At 48.8% G+C, this 15,902-nt stretch overlaps 1 protein-coding gene across 2 annotated transcripts in view; it reads right to left on the minus strand.

Moving 5' to 3' along the window:
• Positions 1 to 220: 220 nt before the first annotated feature.
• The window catches only part of RBKS (ribokinase), a 54,133-nt gene continuing 38,451 nt past the window's right edge, over positions 221 to 15,902 (minus strand). For both annotated transcript variants that reach the window (XM_066595417.1, XM_066595416.1), the window contains exon 9: positions 221 to 545. In XM_066595417.1, coding sequence (XP_066451514.1) covers positions 369 to 545 — 177 coding nt within the window. In that variant the 3' untranslated portion in view covers positions 221 to 368. The remainder of the gene's footprint in view (positions 546 to 15,902) is intronic.

The raw sequence follows: 15,902 nt of genomic DNA on the forward strand, positions 1-15,902 counted from the left end.
GCACTCTATAACAAGTATTGTACAGAAGAATACAGCTATCTGTACACCGTCTGTGTATGATATATATATATATATTATACACATTACAAAGGCAATACTGCAATGATGAAGTTGCATTCAGCACCCTGGGGAGGCTGGGTGACCAGGAGCTGTACTATCGGCCATACGGTCACCCAGCTTTCCCACATACGGATGGGACTAGTAGAAGATTTGCAGACGGTCATGTTTCAGCGCTGTTTTATTTAGGCAGTATGGCTGCGGGTTACACCCAGCATTGTACGTTCCCGGGGGCTGCGGAGTGCCCCGTACTTTGGGCTTCCTTACACGACTCTCTGCTGTGGACATTGCTCCCCCGGGACCGGTCTCATTCATGAGAAGAAATCCTGAGGAAGATCCTTCCGATGGGGATAGGATGTCTGCGTCCCCGCGGCCTGGACGCTCACCGACGCGATGTGATTGGACCTCTTCACCATTTCTTCCATGCTGAGCTGAGGATGCTGCGCTATGAAGAACGCCAACGCCCCAATGAAGCTGTCTCCGGCGCCCTGAGAGGAAAGAGACAGAAGCTGTGACACAATGGAGGTTGTCTGCCGCGTCGCTGATGGGACGCCAGGCCAACAATAGGGAAATACGCAGATTATATAAAGGCCAGGCTCACACGGGCGGACCGGATTCCACATGCGACCCTCCGTATCTGCTATTGGTGTATTGTGAATGATTGTGGCGGCTCGCGGCGGTCACGCACAGCACACTTTTTCTTCCGTTTATTCGTATTTCTCGTACCGTCACTTAGTGATGACGCGGTTACCGTAGCCCATATGCAATGTTAATTGCGTATAAGATGCGGGTCTGAAGGGTCTCCATTGACATCAATTCTGGCCGGCCACACGGATTCTGTGGCAAAATAGAGCATGCTGCAATTTTTGTTCCACTCGCGGAATGAAAAATTGACAATAAATGCCTTCCAATGCCCGCGGAATCCGCAAAACAAAACCGCCCGTGTGAGTCCGGCCTAAAGAGGATCAGTCATCAGTCCGGACCTGTCTGCTCTAGCGATAATTGGATACACCATGATGTAACACTTATGGAACAGCTTTTTTCCTAACTCTCTTAGTAGTGCCGTTCCTCTGTTATTCCTCTTGAACATTGATGAATAAACTGACAATTGGGCGTTAACATTCCCCTCGTCAGTAGGGTGTCCCTGCATTGTCAGTTCCTATTGGACAGTATCAGAATGTGTAGGGCGCCCCCAACTAGTAACACCCAGCGGTCAATTTCTTCATAAATTTCCAGGAGGGATAACAGAGGAACAACACAGAGTTATGAGGAAAGATGCTCCAGAATTACTTTATGCGCAATGCACTTGTGTAGTAACTCAGATGGGTCCTCTAGACCTTATATAACAAAGGGGCGTATGTATGAAACAATTTGTGCCAGAACTCTGATGACGAAAGTGTTGCAATTTTAGTGAAAGTGCTAAAATTGCGACTTTTGGTACTTTTACTCTGGACCCCAGCACAGAGGTGGGCGGGGCCTTAGAGGGGGTGTTCAGACACGGTCTGTCAGATTTAGGTCTTATTCCATAATGGAGCAGGAAAACGGAACCCCCGACGTAGATGTGAAAGCAGCCTAAAGGGCCATTTACACGGAAGATTGTCGCGCTATTCGTCTCGCTAAGCGTAAACGCTCCCAAATAAGATGTGAAGCGCTGAGCGAGAAGCCAGCGGTGATCTGCTTGTCTGAATGCTCTGCACGAGCGCCAACAACCTGGCGGCGACTTCAGCGCTCGTTTAGACAACCGTCCCGTCTAAATGGGACATCAGACTGCTGAGGGTTTACTAAAACTGAATCTAGGCTACACAAGTTTGGAGTCCAGACTGATACAATGTAACAGACTATCAGCAGAGGAGATTTGTGGCGCTCACAGAGGATCACGCTGTAACAAACCCTCAGCTGTGAGAAGTATTAGTTCTGTACAGATTTATTGGTAAAAGGAATGGGGGACATTCATGTAAAAAAAATTGCACATTTTTGCACAAGGATGTGTGACTTTTCGCTTTTTGCGCCGGCTTTGCCCGTTTTGTAAAAGGGCTTTTGGGAGGGGCCCGACCGCCCTGAACCAACAGATTTATGTATAGTGTACACCAGAAACGTACGGCGAGTCGGACCTCATCTACATGGCAGTGTAAGCCGAGCTGTCGCCTCTCCATGTAGCAGTAGCATCATGCCCCGGGGCAAATCATATTAAGACCAACATGTAAAATGCCGCTCTTCATAAACTTCCCCAAATGTTCCCACTTACTGACAGCAAGCAGAGATCTTGGAATGATAGGGGACTGAAGCAAAATATAACAGAAAATTGCAGAAATTGTTATTATACGATAACTGAAAGGTATTTCAGTAAAAGAACCTTTGATCAGTGGGGGTCCAGAAGAATGGGGGTCCTGCATACCCCTGAATGAATGGACTAAGGGATGGGTACGAGTGCTGCCACTCGTGGGTTAAGCACTTATACTCATCTACCTCTGGCAACTTCCAATGGAAGTAATGGACTGCCAGTACGCATCTGGACCCTGGAGGATCCCTATCCTGGCAACCGATGGGGTTCCCACCAATCTAATAGTTATCCCCTATCTTTGGGACATCCCTGCATCGGTCCTCATCTGCCGAGAGGAGCGGACAAGCAATGATGGTAGCCAAAAAGAGCGGAGAGCACAGCAGCCCCTACATTTCAGTAATCAGTGGGGGTCTCCGCACCCAGACCCCCACTGATCAAAACTTTGGAAATGTTGCTGACATGTCAAAAGTTTTCTAAAAGCCCAGTTTCACTGTAAATCTTACAGGCCGCTCCTTGTACTTCAGACTCATCGGCTCCGGGCGGCGCGGCGCGCGTCCCTGTGATCCTGTTATGGTGACCTCTCCCACCTGCAGATGGTCCAAAGAAGGTGAGAACAGGATCTCAGACATCAATATGTAGCATCCCAGCCAAGTACACGTATGTGGCATGTTATAAATAGTCCTCATTGTCCCCACGCTACCTGTCAGTGAATCTCTGTCTAGACCTCTTGGACTACTTCTTCCTCTATATTTCCATGCACGGAAGCCCTTCTGCCCGCAGCGATGCCCCTTGGTCTCCTCTGTGAATGCCGCTTCCTGTTGGCAGGGTGGTGCAGTCATTGCTCTGTATAATGGGGATCTGTGACTCTCACTTTCGTGTGATCATTGTCTTCTCCACTTCCTTCATTATCTCATCTGCACTGAAGAGAGTTTAAGAATAACCATTCCTAATTCTGTTGAGTTCCCGCTTATTGTGGCTCCGCGTCCAGCGGGAGAGACAGCACAATGCAGATGGCAGCCGGCCAGACTGTAATGGCCAGCGGTGGAGCTGAAGGGGTGCCGACCTGAGGGGGAAGGCGAGGCAGGGGATCGGGTAAATGGGGCATCAAACTACGGCTCTGCGACTAATACTTGCTGACCAAACGAGCGTTCACCCAGCTCTTAGTACATGTGAATAGGTACTGTGGAGTGGACTGGCATCCCAGAGCCCGTTGGGAAGGCCATAGATTTGGGTGGTGTGCTAAGCGTGTATTCACATAATCCGATGACCCGGATGACATAGGGGGTCCGTGTTCTGATGTGAGTTGCGCGAGTTTCTTAAGCACAATTTGCGTTTGGCGGTCTGAACCCACAGATCTTCCTCCTGACCCCTTCATACACGTCTTCTCACTGAGGAGCGTGGAAGCAGACATCTCTGTGCCCTAGAGACTCCTTCGGTGGTGACTTATCTCCCCTGAGAAGCAAGGACTGGACACTTTGATATCCGGTATCCCCGACCCTTCTTTCACTGAGCTCTGCTGTCAGGATGCCACACGCATCGGATGGTTGCCAGTCCTGGTAAAATGACTGACACTGGTTGAGATTCATCTGATGTATATGACGGGCAACATTGTCCCACGATGTAGAGATCATCAGCTGTCCCTCCGGAGGGGGATTCCCTGGACTGGCCCAAACTCCCCTATACTTGGGGACTCCAGGCCTCTCCAGCGCAGTGTCCAAGCTCTTCTCCAGTGCTTCTCCCCACTACGGAGCCCCCTCCGCTGGCCATTCAACATTACCCTAATATTCAATCTTTCCAAAGGATCTACCTCTACTACAACCATGTAACGTACCATCGCCTCTACTACAACCACCACCATCCTAGCACTACACTATCTCAGAAGACAACCATACAATGTACCGTCGCCTCTACTACAACCACCACCATCCTAGCACTACACTATCTCAGAAGACAACCATATAATGTACCGTCACCTCTACTACAACCGTATAACGTACCGTCGCCTCTACTACAACCACCACCATCCTAGCACTAACACTATCTCATAAGACAACCATGTAACGTACCGTCACCTCTACTACATCCACCATCCTACCTCTCCGGCTATCTCATAAGACAACCATGTAACGTACCGTCACCTCTACTACAACCACCATCCTACCACTCCGGCTATCTCATAAGACAACCATATAATGTACCGTCACCTCTACTACAACTGCCATCCTACCACTCCGGCTATCCCATTAAACAACCATATAACGTACCGTCACCTCTACTACAACCACCATCCTACCACTCCGGCTATCTCATAAGACAACCATATAACGTACCGTCACCTCTACTACAACCACCATCCTACCACTCCGGCTATCTCATAAGACAACCATATAACATACCATCACCACTACTACAACCACCATCCTACCATTACCACTATCTCATAAGACAACCATATAACGTACCGTCAAAACTACTACAACCACCATCCTACCACTCCGGCTATCTCATAAGACAACCATATAATGTACCGTCACCTCTACTACAACCACCATCCTACCACTCCGGCTATCTCATAAGACAACCATATAACGTACCGTCACCACCACTACAACCACCATCCTACCACTCCGGCTATCTCATAAGACAACCATATAATGTACCGTCACCTCTACTACAACTGCCATCCTACCACTCCGGCTATCCCATTAAACAACCATATAACGTACCGTCACCTCTACTACAACCACCATCCTACCACTCCGGCTATCTCATAAGACAACCATATAACGTACCGTCACCTCTACTACAACCACCATCCTACCACTCCGGCTATCTCATAAGACAACCATATAATGTACCGTCACCTCTACTACAACCACCATCCTACCACTCCGGCTATCTCATAAGACAACCATATAACGTACCGTCACCTCTACTACAACCACCATCCTACCACTCCGGCTATCTCATAAGACAACCATATAACGTACCGTCACCTCTACTACAACCACCATCCTACCACTCCGGCTATCTCATAAGACAACCATATAACGTACCGTCACCACTACTACAACCACCATCCTACCACTCCGGCTATCTCATAAGACAACCATATAACGTACCGTCACCACTACTACAACTGCCATCCTACCACTCCGGCTATCCCATTAATAATAATAATAATAATCTTTATTTGTATAGCGCCAACATATTCCGCAGCGCTTACATAGACAGGGGGGAATACAGAAAGACAAAATACAAACATTACAGAACCACGGTTACATAGTAATCAGTTGATGGAAACAATAGGGGTGAGGGTCCTGCTCCAACGAGCTTACATACTACAAGTAATGGGGTGATACAGAAGGTAAAGGGGCTGGAGATGTGCACAGTATGGCGAGGTGGAGAGTGAGCGATGCTATACACATAGACAATGGTCAGACATTTGGCCGTGTGACGGCAGAAACGGTGTGACTGCAGGGGCGGTTTATGATGGCTAGCAGGGATTGCAGTCAGTAGGTCAGGGAGCATGTTATCAGGCGGAGTACAGAGAGGTTTGTTTAGGGAATGCGGTATGCCTCCCTGAAGAGGTGCGTTTTTAGAGCACGCCTGAAGTTCTGCGAGTCCTGGATTGCTCGGGTAGCCTTTGGTAGTGCGTTCCAGAGGACCGGTGCTGCTCTGGAGAAGTCTTGGAGGTGGGAATGAGAAGTTCGAATTAAAGGGGTGCTCAGTCTGGTTTCATTAGCAGAGCGGAGAGCCCGGGCTGGTTCATGGATTGAGATGAGGGAGGCGATATAGGGTGGCGCTGTACTGTGGAGGGCTTTGTGGATGAAGGTAGCGAGTTTGAATTGAATTCTGTATTTAACGGGCAGCCAGTGCAGTGACCGGCACAGGACAGAGGCGTCCGAGTAGCGGCTGGACAGGAAGATGAGCCTGGCTGCCGCATTCAGGATGGACTGGAGAGGGTAGAATCTGGTGCAGGGGAGGCCGATCAGCAACGAGTTGCAATAATCGAGCCGGGAGTGGATGAGGGCGACAATAAGCGTTTTTAACGTTTCCACAGTGAGAAAAGAGCGGATTCTTGCAATGTTCTTGCGGTGCAGCTGACATGTTCGGGCCAGAGATTGGATGTAGGGGGCAAAAGAGAGATCAGAGTCAAATATGACCCCAAGGCAGCGGGCATGTTGTCTAGGAGTTATGGTGGCGCCACACACTGAGATGGAGATGTCAGGAGGAGGTCGGTTACTGGAGGGTGGAAATACCAGTAAGTCAGTTTTAGAGAGGTTTAGTTTTAGGTAGAGAGAGGACATGGTGTTAGAGACAGCGGACAGACAGTTAGTGATGTTTTGGAGGAAGGGTGCAGAGATGTCACGGGCAGAGGTGTATAGCTGGGTGTCATCAGCGTACAGGTGGTATTTGAGGCCAAAACTCCTGATGGTTTGTCCAATAGGGGCTGTGTAGATAGAGAAGAGAAGGGGGCCAAGGACCGAGCCCTGGGGGACCCCAACAGCAAGGGGAAGAGGAGGGGAGGTAGAGCCAGCAAAGGAGACACTGAAAGAGCGGTCAGATAGGTAAGAGGAGAAACCAGGAGAGGGCAGTGTCCTTTAGGCCAATGGAGCGTAGCATACTGAGGAGGAGTTTGTGGTCAACAGTGTCAAACGCTGCAGAAAGGTCGAGGAGGATCAGTAGGGAGTAATCGCCCCTCGATTTGGCTGTCAGTAGGTCATTGGATACCCTAGTAAGGGCAGTTTCTGTCGAGTGTTGAGGTCGGAAGCCAGACTGTAGGGGGTCTAGGAGAGAGTTCTCTGATAAATAGCTTACAAGGCGGGAGTAGACTAGGCGTTCTAGTAGTTTGGAGATGAAGGGGAGGTTTGAGATGGGTCTGTAGTTGGCAGCATCAGTCGCGTCCAGAGTCGGTTTCTTTAGCAGTGGGGATATGATGGCGTGTTTGAAAGAAGAGGGAAAGATGCCAGAGGTCAGAGAGAGGTTGAATATAGTGGTGAGATGGGAGATGACCACTGGGGAGAAGGAACGGAGGAGGTGTGAGGGGAGAGGGTCGCTAGCGCAGGTGGTGGGGCGAGCAGAGAAGAGCAATTTGGAGACTTCTTCCTTTGTCGCTGGTCTGAGTACAGACAGTGAGCAGGAGCTAGATGCAGTGCTGACAAGACTAGGGTCAGGGCTAGTCTGGGATTGGGAAGTTATTTCCTGACGGATGTCGTCTATTTTCTTTTTGAAGTAAGCAGCCAACTCTTCAGCACTGAGATCCGTCACTGGGGGCTGCGGTTTTGGGCTGAGAAGGGAGTGAAAAGTATCAAAGAGCCGTTTAGGGTTGTGCGATAATGAGGAGACTAGAGAGGTGAAGTAGACTTGTTTGGCGTGGTGGAGGGCGAGGTTGTAGGTTCTGAGCATGAATTTGTAGTGGAGGAAGTCTGGTGCCGTTTGCGATTTCCTCCACAGCCGTTCAGCACTTCTAGAGCACCGCCGGATGAAGCGTGTATGAGGTGTGAGCCAGGGTTGCCGTGTTCTGCATCGAATGGCTCGGGTTCTGGGGGGCGCTGCTTCATCCAGGGCATGTTTGAGAGCGGTGTTGTAGTGAGCGGCAGCCAGGTTGGGGCAGGAGAGGAGAGAGATGGGGGACAGAGAGGACTGTAGGGATTCAGCAAAGTCCTGGGTGTGAATGGCCTTAAGGTTCCTGTAGGTACTGTAGGTAGGTGGGTCTGGAGAGATGGTAGGGAGCGTGACAGAGAAAGAGAGGAAGTTATGATCCGAGAGTGGGAGAGGGGAGTTAGTGAAGTTGGAAACAGAGCAGAGACGGAAGAAGACCAGATCAAGAGTGTTGCCATCCCTGTGAGTGGGAGAGGCTGTGAGTTGAGAGAGACCAAGGGAGGAGGTGAGCGAAAGAAGCTTAGAGGCAGAAGGGGACATAGGGTCATTAGTGGGGATGTTAAAATCACCTAAGATGAGGGTTGGAATTTCACAGGATAGGAAGTGGGGGAGCCAGGCAGCAAAGTGGTCCAAAAACAGGCGAGGAGCACCTGGGGGGCGATAGATAACTGCTACTCGCATTAAACAACCATATAACGTACCGTCACCTCTACTACAACCACCATCCTACCACTCCGGCTATCTCATAAGACAACCATATAACATACCGTCACCTCTACTACAACCACCATCCTAGCACCTGTCAGAAGAGCAGGACTCAGAGCTTTAGGGGATGGTGCCCTTAAAGAGCAGACATGCCTACAAGGGTCTTACGTCCCAGGCGGATGAAGCCCTTGACTCTCTGATAAGGGTAGTCGCCCGGGTGGGATTCTGCATCTTTTCCCCCATGGCTTCGAGTGATCTAATGCTGAGTCAGGGCGGCCATTAACCCTTGCATTCCTATGTGATGACAAAGCCCCCCCTAATAATCCCTGGCACAGGTCTGTTCCCGTCTCAGGGGAAGATGAAAGGAGCAGATAACTAGAATCAGGGAGCACTATGTAAACGTCTGCAGGGTGAATGTACACAAGAGCTGACACTTCACAGGCCAGGATACAGATGGAGGACACGCTGCAGCTATGTCCAGACCACCGGCCCCTGACTCGCCTCATAGCTGATTAAGGCCAGTTGTTTCTTTCCCACCATTTTGCCCCTTTCATCGTCATCTTTGGACTATGTGAGACATCTTGAAAGCATCTGTTCTTCTCACCGCAAGAACACCGGCCCTAATCATGTCCCGCCTGGACTACTGTAACCCCGTAAGAGGACAGCAGCACTTCAGTGCTAATAAATGCGCCATAAAGTCCTCTAATCTTCCTCCTCAGTCTCTAAAAAGGTCTGTATTAGGCTACATTCACACGATTATTGTCCAGATTCTCGCTGGATCGCGGAAATCTAAAAGATAAACGATAATTCGCTCATCGCTAAGATCATGGAGGCATAAAAAGTAGACGACGATCGGCCGGTGTGAACAGGCAGTCCTGCATTTATGAAAGACTGCCTGTTTACTGTGAATGGAGGTGGTTGGCCGAAGCAATCTTTGGCGCGCTCCACCTCCATTCCTATGTAAAAGTACAGGAGCGATTATCGCTGGGATGACTGTCGGGGACTTCTGCGTCTGACAGTCGTCCCATTTAAAAGGGCCCACAGACACTAGATGCTGCTTCTATTGCTTAGTGTAGCCCACATGTAGTGTCTTAAGGCCCATTTAGACACAACGATTATCGCTCAAACGATAATCGTTGCGTGTAAATGTGCCCATCTTTCAGTTTTCTGCCGAACGATGGATTTCAGTCCGGTTTGAAATCTGTTGTTCAGCAGAGCAGCTGATAAGACGGACCGCACACTGTGCTCTGCCCGGGGAGCGCTGATAACAGCTGATTGCATTGTCTCAGCTGTTCTCAGCTGTCAGCAGAACAAAGAGAATTTATTCTGAGAACAGCGGGTGGTCCTCTGAATAAATTCATCTCCCATGCTGCTAATTGGTACTGCTAGGCATTAGTACCAATTAGTAGATTATGCAAAATGATCGTTCAAAAGCCAATTTTTGAGTGATCATTACAGATGAACAAGCGTACTCGGTAAGGACAGATACGAGCGAGTATCGTCCTTACCGAGTACCTGCCTGCTCGCCCGCAAAGATTCAGGTGCCAGCGGGGGTGAGCGCTGTGTTGCGGGAGGGAGCAGGTGGGGGGGGGGAGAGAGAGAGATCTCTTCCCCCGTCGCCCCCCGCCGGCACCTGAATCTGCGGGCGAGCAGGCAGGTACTCGGTAAGGACGATACTCGCTCATATCTGTCCTTACCGAGTACGCTCGCTCTTCTCTAGTGATCATCTTTGTGTCTAAATGCACCTTTAGACTACTGACTAATACACAGTGTGCATCAGGTAGTCAGAGAAGTGGTGCGGCCATCTTTGTTTGTCCAGGACTAGTGGGTCGCTTGAATTCGGAATTCCCTATGAGTTTCCTAAATTAGATGATCCCCTTTAAGTCCTCACCCGACCCCACACAGGTCAGTGCTTTGCAGGACGCTAGTCTTAAAGGGGCATACGCTCCCGCACACCTGCAATGAGAGTTATCACCTTCTGTAAAGGAAATAGCTCAAGGATTAAATTGCGCGCCCCGAATTACTGCGGCTGTTGCAGTATGAATCTCACACGTTTCTACATGTGGATGATGCAGGCTCATAGACAGGAGCGAGGAGCAGCCATCTCTCTGGCGGTCCGTGCGGCCGCTGGCTCACTGCTTACTCATCACACATATCATTCCAGGGGGGGGATATAATCACTGCGCAATGCTGAGTCAGTCAGTGGGAATCCTGCGCCCGGCTCAGCACCAGCTGCCCCATATTCACCATCTCCTTAACCCCTTCCCGCTGCGGCCCCTTATCGGTTTGCCTTCTTCTTTCTTTCCTCCAACTTTTAACTCTTAGTTTCCCAGAGGCAGAGCGACTCGCGGGTTTTGTTCTTCGCAGGACGAGTTGTATTCTTCATTGCTACCATCTAATGTACAGGAAGGCTTTTAAACTGCGATTGCGCAATAATGTGATATTTTCATAATCTGGATTTTTATGGACACAGCAATATGACATTTTTTAATTTTTTTATTTCTATGAGATGACTGGGAAAAGTGTTTTTTTTTTGTACTACCTTTCATTGTTTTCTAATATTTAGTAAGATTTTTTTTTCACTTACCTTCAGCTTTCTACTGATGCTTTTTGAGTCCGTATAGGGGACTTGAACTTGTGATCGCTCACATAGTATAATGCAATACCGTAGTATTGCATTATACCATATTCTGGTAGGTAGTCTATCAAGAATACCACAGTTACCCCATGATAGACAATAATTCATGGCATCCCCTAGGGGTCTTCAGAAGGCACCAGGCTGCCATGACAACCAAACGGCTCCCACGATCACATTGCAGGGGGCCATTTGTGAGCCCTAAATATTGATCAGCGTAATTAAATGTCGCTGTCTAAATTGACAGTAGCATTTGAAGGGTTAACGGCCACAATTTAGCATGAACGCTGATCGCAGCTGTTGCCAGCTGGTGTCAGCTGTCAAACATAGCCGATACCTGCCATGTATGTAGCAGGCTGTGCGCCCAAGCTCCGTACACAGAAACCTGATGTCCGCATCAGAAAGGGGATAAGGTTGGCATATCTGATAGGCAAGAACCAATGTGATGCTGTATAAGGTGGAAGGTAACCCCTGTGTTAGCGGCCCCTTCCTCAATACACAGAGCATTGCTCAGACTGGATGCAACTGTAGCAAACCCTCAGCTGTGAAGATCCCGGTATATTACTGTTATACATCGAAACTGGACTAAGGATGATAATCTTTTCATGCTTACAAACACTGATCGACAATTAGCATATTAATATCAGATCTGTGGTGATTTGATGCCTAGGAGCCCTGCTGATCAGTGCATACCAGGCACAGCGCTGTACGTTTTATAGTGGCGGTGCCTGGTATAGCAGTTGAGTCCCTTTGACTTGAATAGGACTGAGTTGCACTTAGGCAGCCTGATGAATGAACGTGATGTCTCTGGCCTGAGAAATGGCTGCAGCCTCCATGTCTCTCCCCGGCAATGGACGGGTCATCCAGGGCGGTCGCCAGGGATGCACCGATTTACTGAAGAGAAAACATTTTATCTAGACGCAGTGCCTAATAATGGCGGCTGGGCTGTGCGGCCCACATGGCAGTGACCACAGGAAGCGGAGAACAGATCTACAGCAATGACATGGGGATGAAGCTGCAATTAATTCTGGGTGGTCCTGGGGCATCCACCTTCCCTGGGAGACACAGCGTTCTATGGCCCAGTCCATGGGAAGTCCTTAATAAGTCTCTGCATCCCTGTAGATACTGCAGCGGGATTACAACCTCAGATGATTAACTCTTTATCCTCCCAATACCGCTGACATGCCAAAAGTTATGGGACAGCAACTAAATAGTGTAGAATCCCTTCTAGTCCGTGCCACAACTTAGGTTTGAGCATAGATTCCAGGCCGGCCTTTGGGGCGAGATCTGTAAGACGACGCATCCCTCTCCCCCGGCTAAGCCATCTCCGCTAACGATGGCGTAATTCGCTCATTCAAATGATAAATGGTCTCGTCTGAAATAGCCCTGACACTGATATTACCGGATGGTATCTGACATCAGAGCTATTAGGGTATGCTATAGTATAATCTCTGGGCTGATACACTGTAACAGACTATCAGCACAGGAGAGGTTTGTACAATTGTCACATAACCTCAGCTGTGAGCAGTATTACACCACCTCTGGACATAAACTACAATGTTCTCATTTGCCGCCAGCAAGCAGAGATCTTGAAAACAGTGAGGAACGGAAATAGAATAAGGTGCGGGAGGTTCCAGCGCGCACTAATGGTGCGTCCGTCGAGGATTTGTACTAACGGTCTGACGTGGCCTTTGCTAATTTCAGCACAATGAATTACGCAGGAGCTAATAATAGGAGCGCGGGGTATTTATAGCGGCTCTTCCCACGAGGCGGGGGGCTCGTAGTGTGTGCAGAATAGAAGCCCACGTCACACCGCTTCACTGCATTCATTAACTGGCTTGCAAAGCAGCAGGTACCGACACAAGGCTGCAGCGCCTTCTATTAACCTCTCGCTGTCAGTGTTGCTGTAGGAGCCCCACCGTTCTTGTGCGCCAATTGTATAACCTCCCTGTATGTAGTATATAGGCTCAGTGTATATACAGTAGACGGCTTTCATCAATCGTACCTGCATGGAGTTCTATTATTATTAAAGTGACCCTCTGGTTTCAGGACAGAGTGGGGGGGGGGGGGGGTGTATGTTACCCGCAATTGTTCTCCTCTGCCATCTCAACGATTTGCCAGTTCCAGGTCCTTTTTTTTCTCATCCAAAATGGCCGAGGCAACTTCAGACTACCCCACAGTGTTAGACTACTATTGCACTAATACCAGCTTTCTGATTGGCCAGAACTGCTCACATGATCAGCACCATCCAATCAGAGAGCAGTGCAGAGTGATCATTCGGTAAATAGACTAGTAATTATTAGGACATTACAGTACCGGTGTTTGTGGTGGCGTAATGTGGCGCCACAGAACTGTGCTACATGCACGTCACACGCACAGAACTGTGCTACATGCACGTCACACGCACAGCACTGCTACATGCACGTCACACGCACAGCACTGCTACATGCACGTCACACGCACAGCACTGCTACATGCACGTCACACGCACAGCACTGCTACATTAATTGTTCATCCTGTACAACAGGGATCAGAAGCAACACAGCTCTGGAGATGAAGGACCTGTGATGACATCACCGTCATGCTCCACCCCTGATCACATGATGGTGACGCTCATCCGCAGGGAATGACTTACATGCTCCGCCCCTGATCACATGATGGTGAGGCTCATCCGGAGGGAATGACTTACATGCTCCGCCCCTGATCACGTGATGGTGACATCATTAAAGGCCCTTCATCCCCAGTGAGGGAGTTACATGTTCCGCCCTTTATCACATAACAGTGATGTCTTCACAGGTCCTGCATCCTTGTGCAGATTACGGGTGGACTAGAAACCGCCTGTGGCTTCAGTTGCTATGGAATACCAAAGAACACCTAGCCGGACAGCAGCCATGTGTGTACAGGACCTGTGATTATGTCACAGTCATGTGATCAGGGGCGGAGCATAAGTCACTCACAAACCCATCCATTACTCACTCACGCACGGACAGACAGGTAGTCAACATTATTTTGAAAATTGCTGCAGCCATCTTGGATAGCTGAAAACAGGGCCAAGAACTGGCGGGTCGGAGGAGCGGCATAGAAGAACTACTGCAGGTAACATGTGCCCTCCTGCCCAGGACAGAATTTCACTTTAAGTCTGTTGTACAGGATGGAATGGAAAATTATGCCAACACCACACTTACGATAGTTGACTAAAAGAAAATCTTTGTTGCCTGTAGCAACCAATCACAGCGCAGCTAACATTTTACCTCAGCAGTATAAGCAATGAAAGCTGCGCTGTGATTGGTTGCTATGGATAACAAAGACAGATTTACTTTTAGACAGCTTTCATAAGACTGCGGTGCCGGTGTACTTTTCTGTGGGTAGAGTTGTCTTGATAAGTGTGCCCCATTGTGCTGATCCACCCATCATATATGGCCGTTACACAGGCTGACAGTCGGGTAATGACTGCATGAGTGCTGGTGTCACTGCTAAGGTCGTTGGCGCTCGTGCAGCGTGTTTAGACTGCTAGATGGCGGGTTTCTCGCTCAGCTCTTCATCTTCTATGTGAAGCGGGAAGCATTTGGGATGAGAAGCCAGCGATAGTTTTTATACGGACTGAAAGTCAGCGATAGCGACTTGCGAATGAATAGTGATAGTGAGCGATTTACACTGCACAATTATCGCTCAAATCTATTTGTTTGAACGAATTTCGAGTGATAATCGTTAAGTGTAAATGGGCCATTAGATAGTATTGCCTCCATGTAAATGATGTAGCTACAGATAGTACTGCCTCCCTGTCTCCGCCTCTAAATGATGTAGGTACAGACAGTACTGCCTCCCAGTCTCTCCCTGTAAATGGTGTCGGTACAGATAGCACTACCTCCATGTCTCCCAATGTAAATGATGTAGGTACAGATAGTACTGCCTCCATGTCTCCCCTTGTAAATGATGTATGCACATATAGTACTGCCTCCATGTCTCCCCTTGTAAATGATGTATGCACATATAGTACTGCCTCCATGTCTCCCCTTGTAAATGATGTAGGTACAGATAGTACTGCCTCCATGTCTCCCCTTGTAAATGATGTAGGTACAGATAGTACTGCCTCCATGTCTCCCCTTGTAAATGGTGTAGGTACAGATAGTACTACCTCCATGTCTCCCCTTGTAAATGGTGTAGGTACAGATAGTACTGCCTCCATGTTTCCCCCTGTAAATGGTGTAGGTACAGCTAGTACTGCCTCCATGTCTCCCCCTGTAAATGGTGTAGGTACAGATACTCTGCCTGTAAATGGTGTAGGTACAGATAGTACTGCCTCCATGTCTCTCCATGTAAATGATGTTGACAAAGCTAGTGCTGTCTCCTAATAAATGATGTAGCTACAGATAGTACTGCCTTCCTGTATATAACTATAAATGGTTTAAGTGCAGATAGTACTGCCTCCTTGTCTTTCCCTCAAAATGATGAAGGTACAGATGGTACTGCCTCCCAGTCACTGCCTATATATGATGTAGGTACAGATAGTAATGCCTCCCAGTCACTGCCTATAAATGATGTAGGTACAGATAGTAATGCTTCCCTGTCTCTCCTTGTAAATGATGTAGGTACAAATAGTACTGCCTCCCTGTCTCTCCCTGTAAATGATGTAGGTACAGATAGCACTGCCTCCCAGTCTCTCCCTGTAAATGATGTAGGTACAGATAGTACTGCCTCCTTGTCTCTCCCTGTAAATGATGTAGGTACAGATAGTACTGCCTCCCAGTCTCTCCCTGTAAATGATGTAGGTACAGATAGCACTGCCTCCTTGTCTCTCCCTGTAAATGATGTAGGTACAGATAGTACTGCCTCCCTATT

This window comes from Eleutherodactylus coqui, chromosome 3, assembly GCF_035609145.1.
Source record: "Eleutherodactylus coqui strain aEleCoq1 chromosome 3, aEleCoq1.hap1, whole genome shotgun sequence".
In the NCBI taxonomy this organism is placed as follows: domain Eukaryota; kingdom Metazoa; phylum Chordata; class Amphibia; order Anura; family Eleutherodactylidae; genus Eleutherodactylus; species Eleutherodactylus coqui.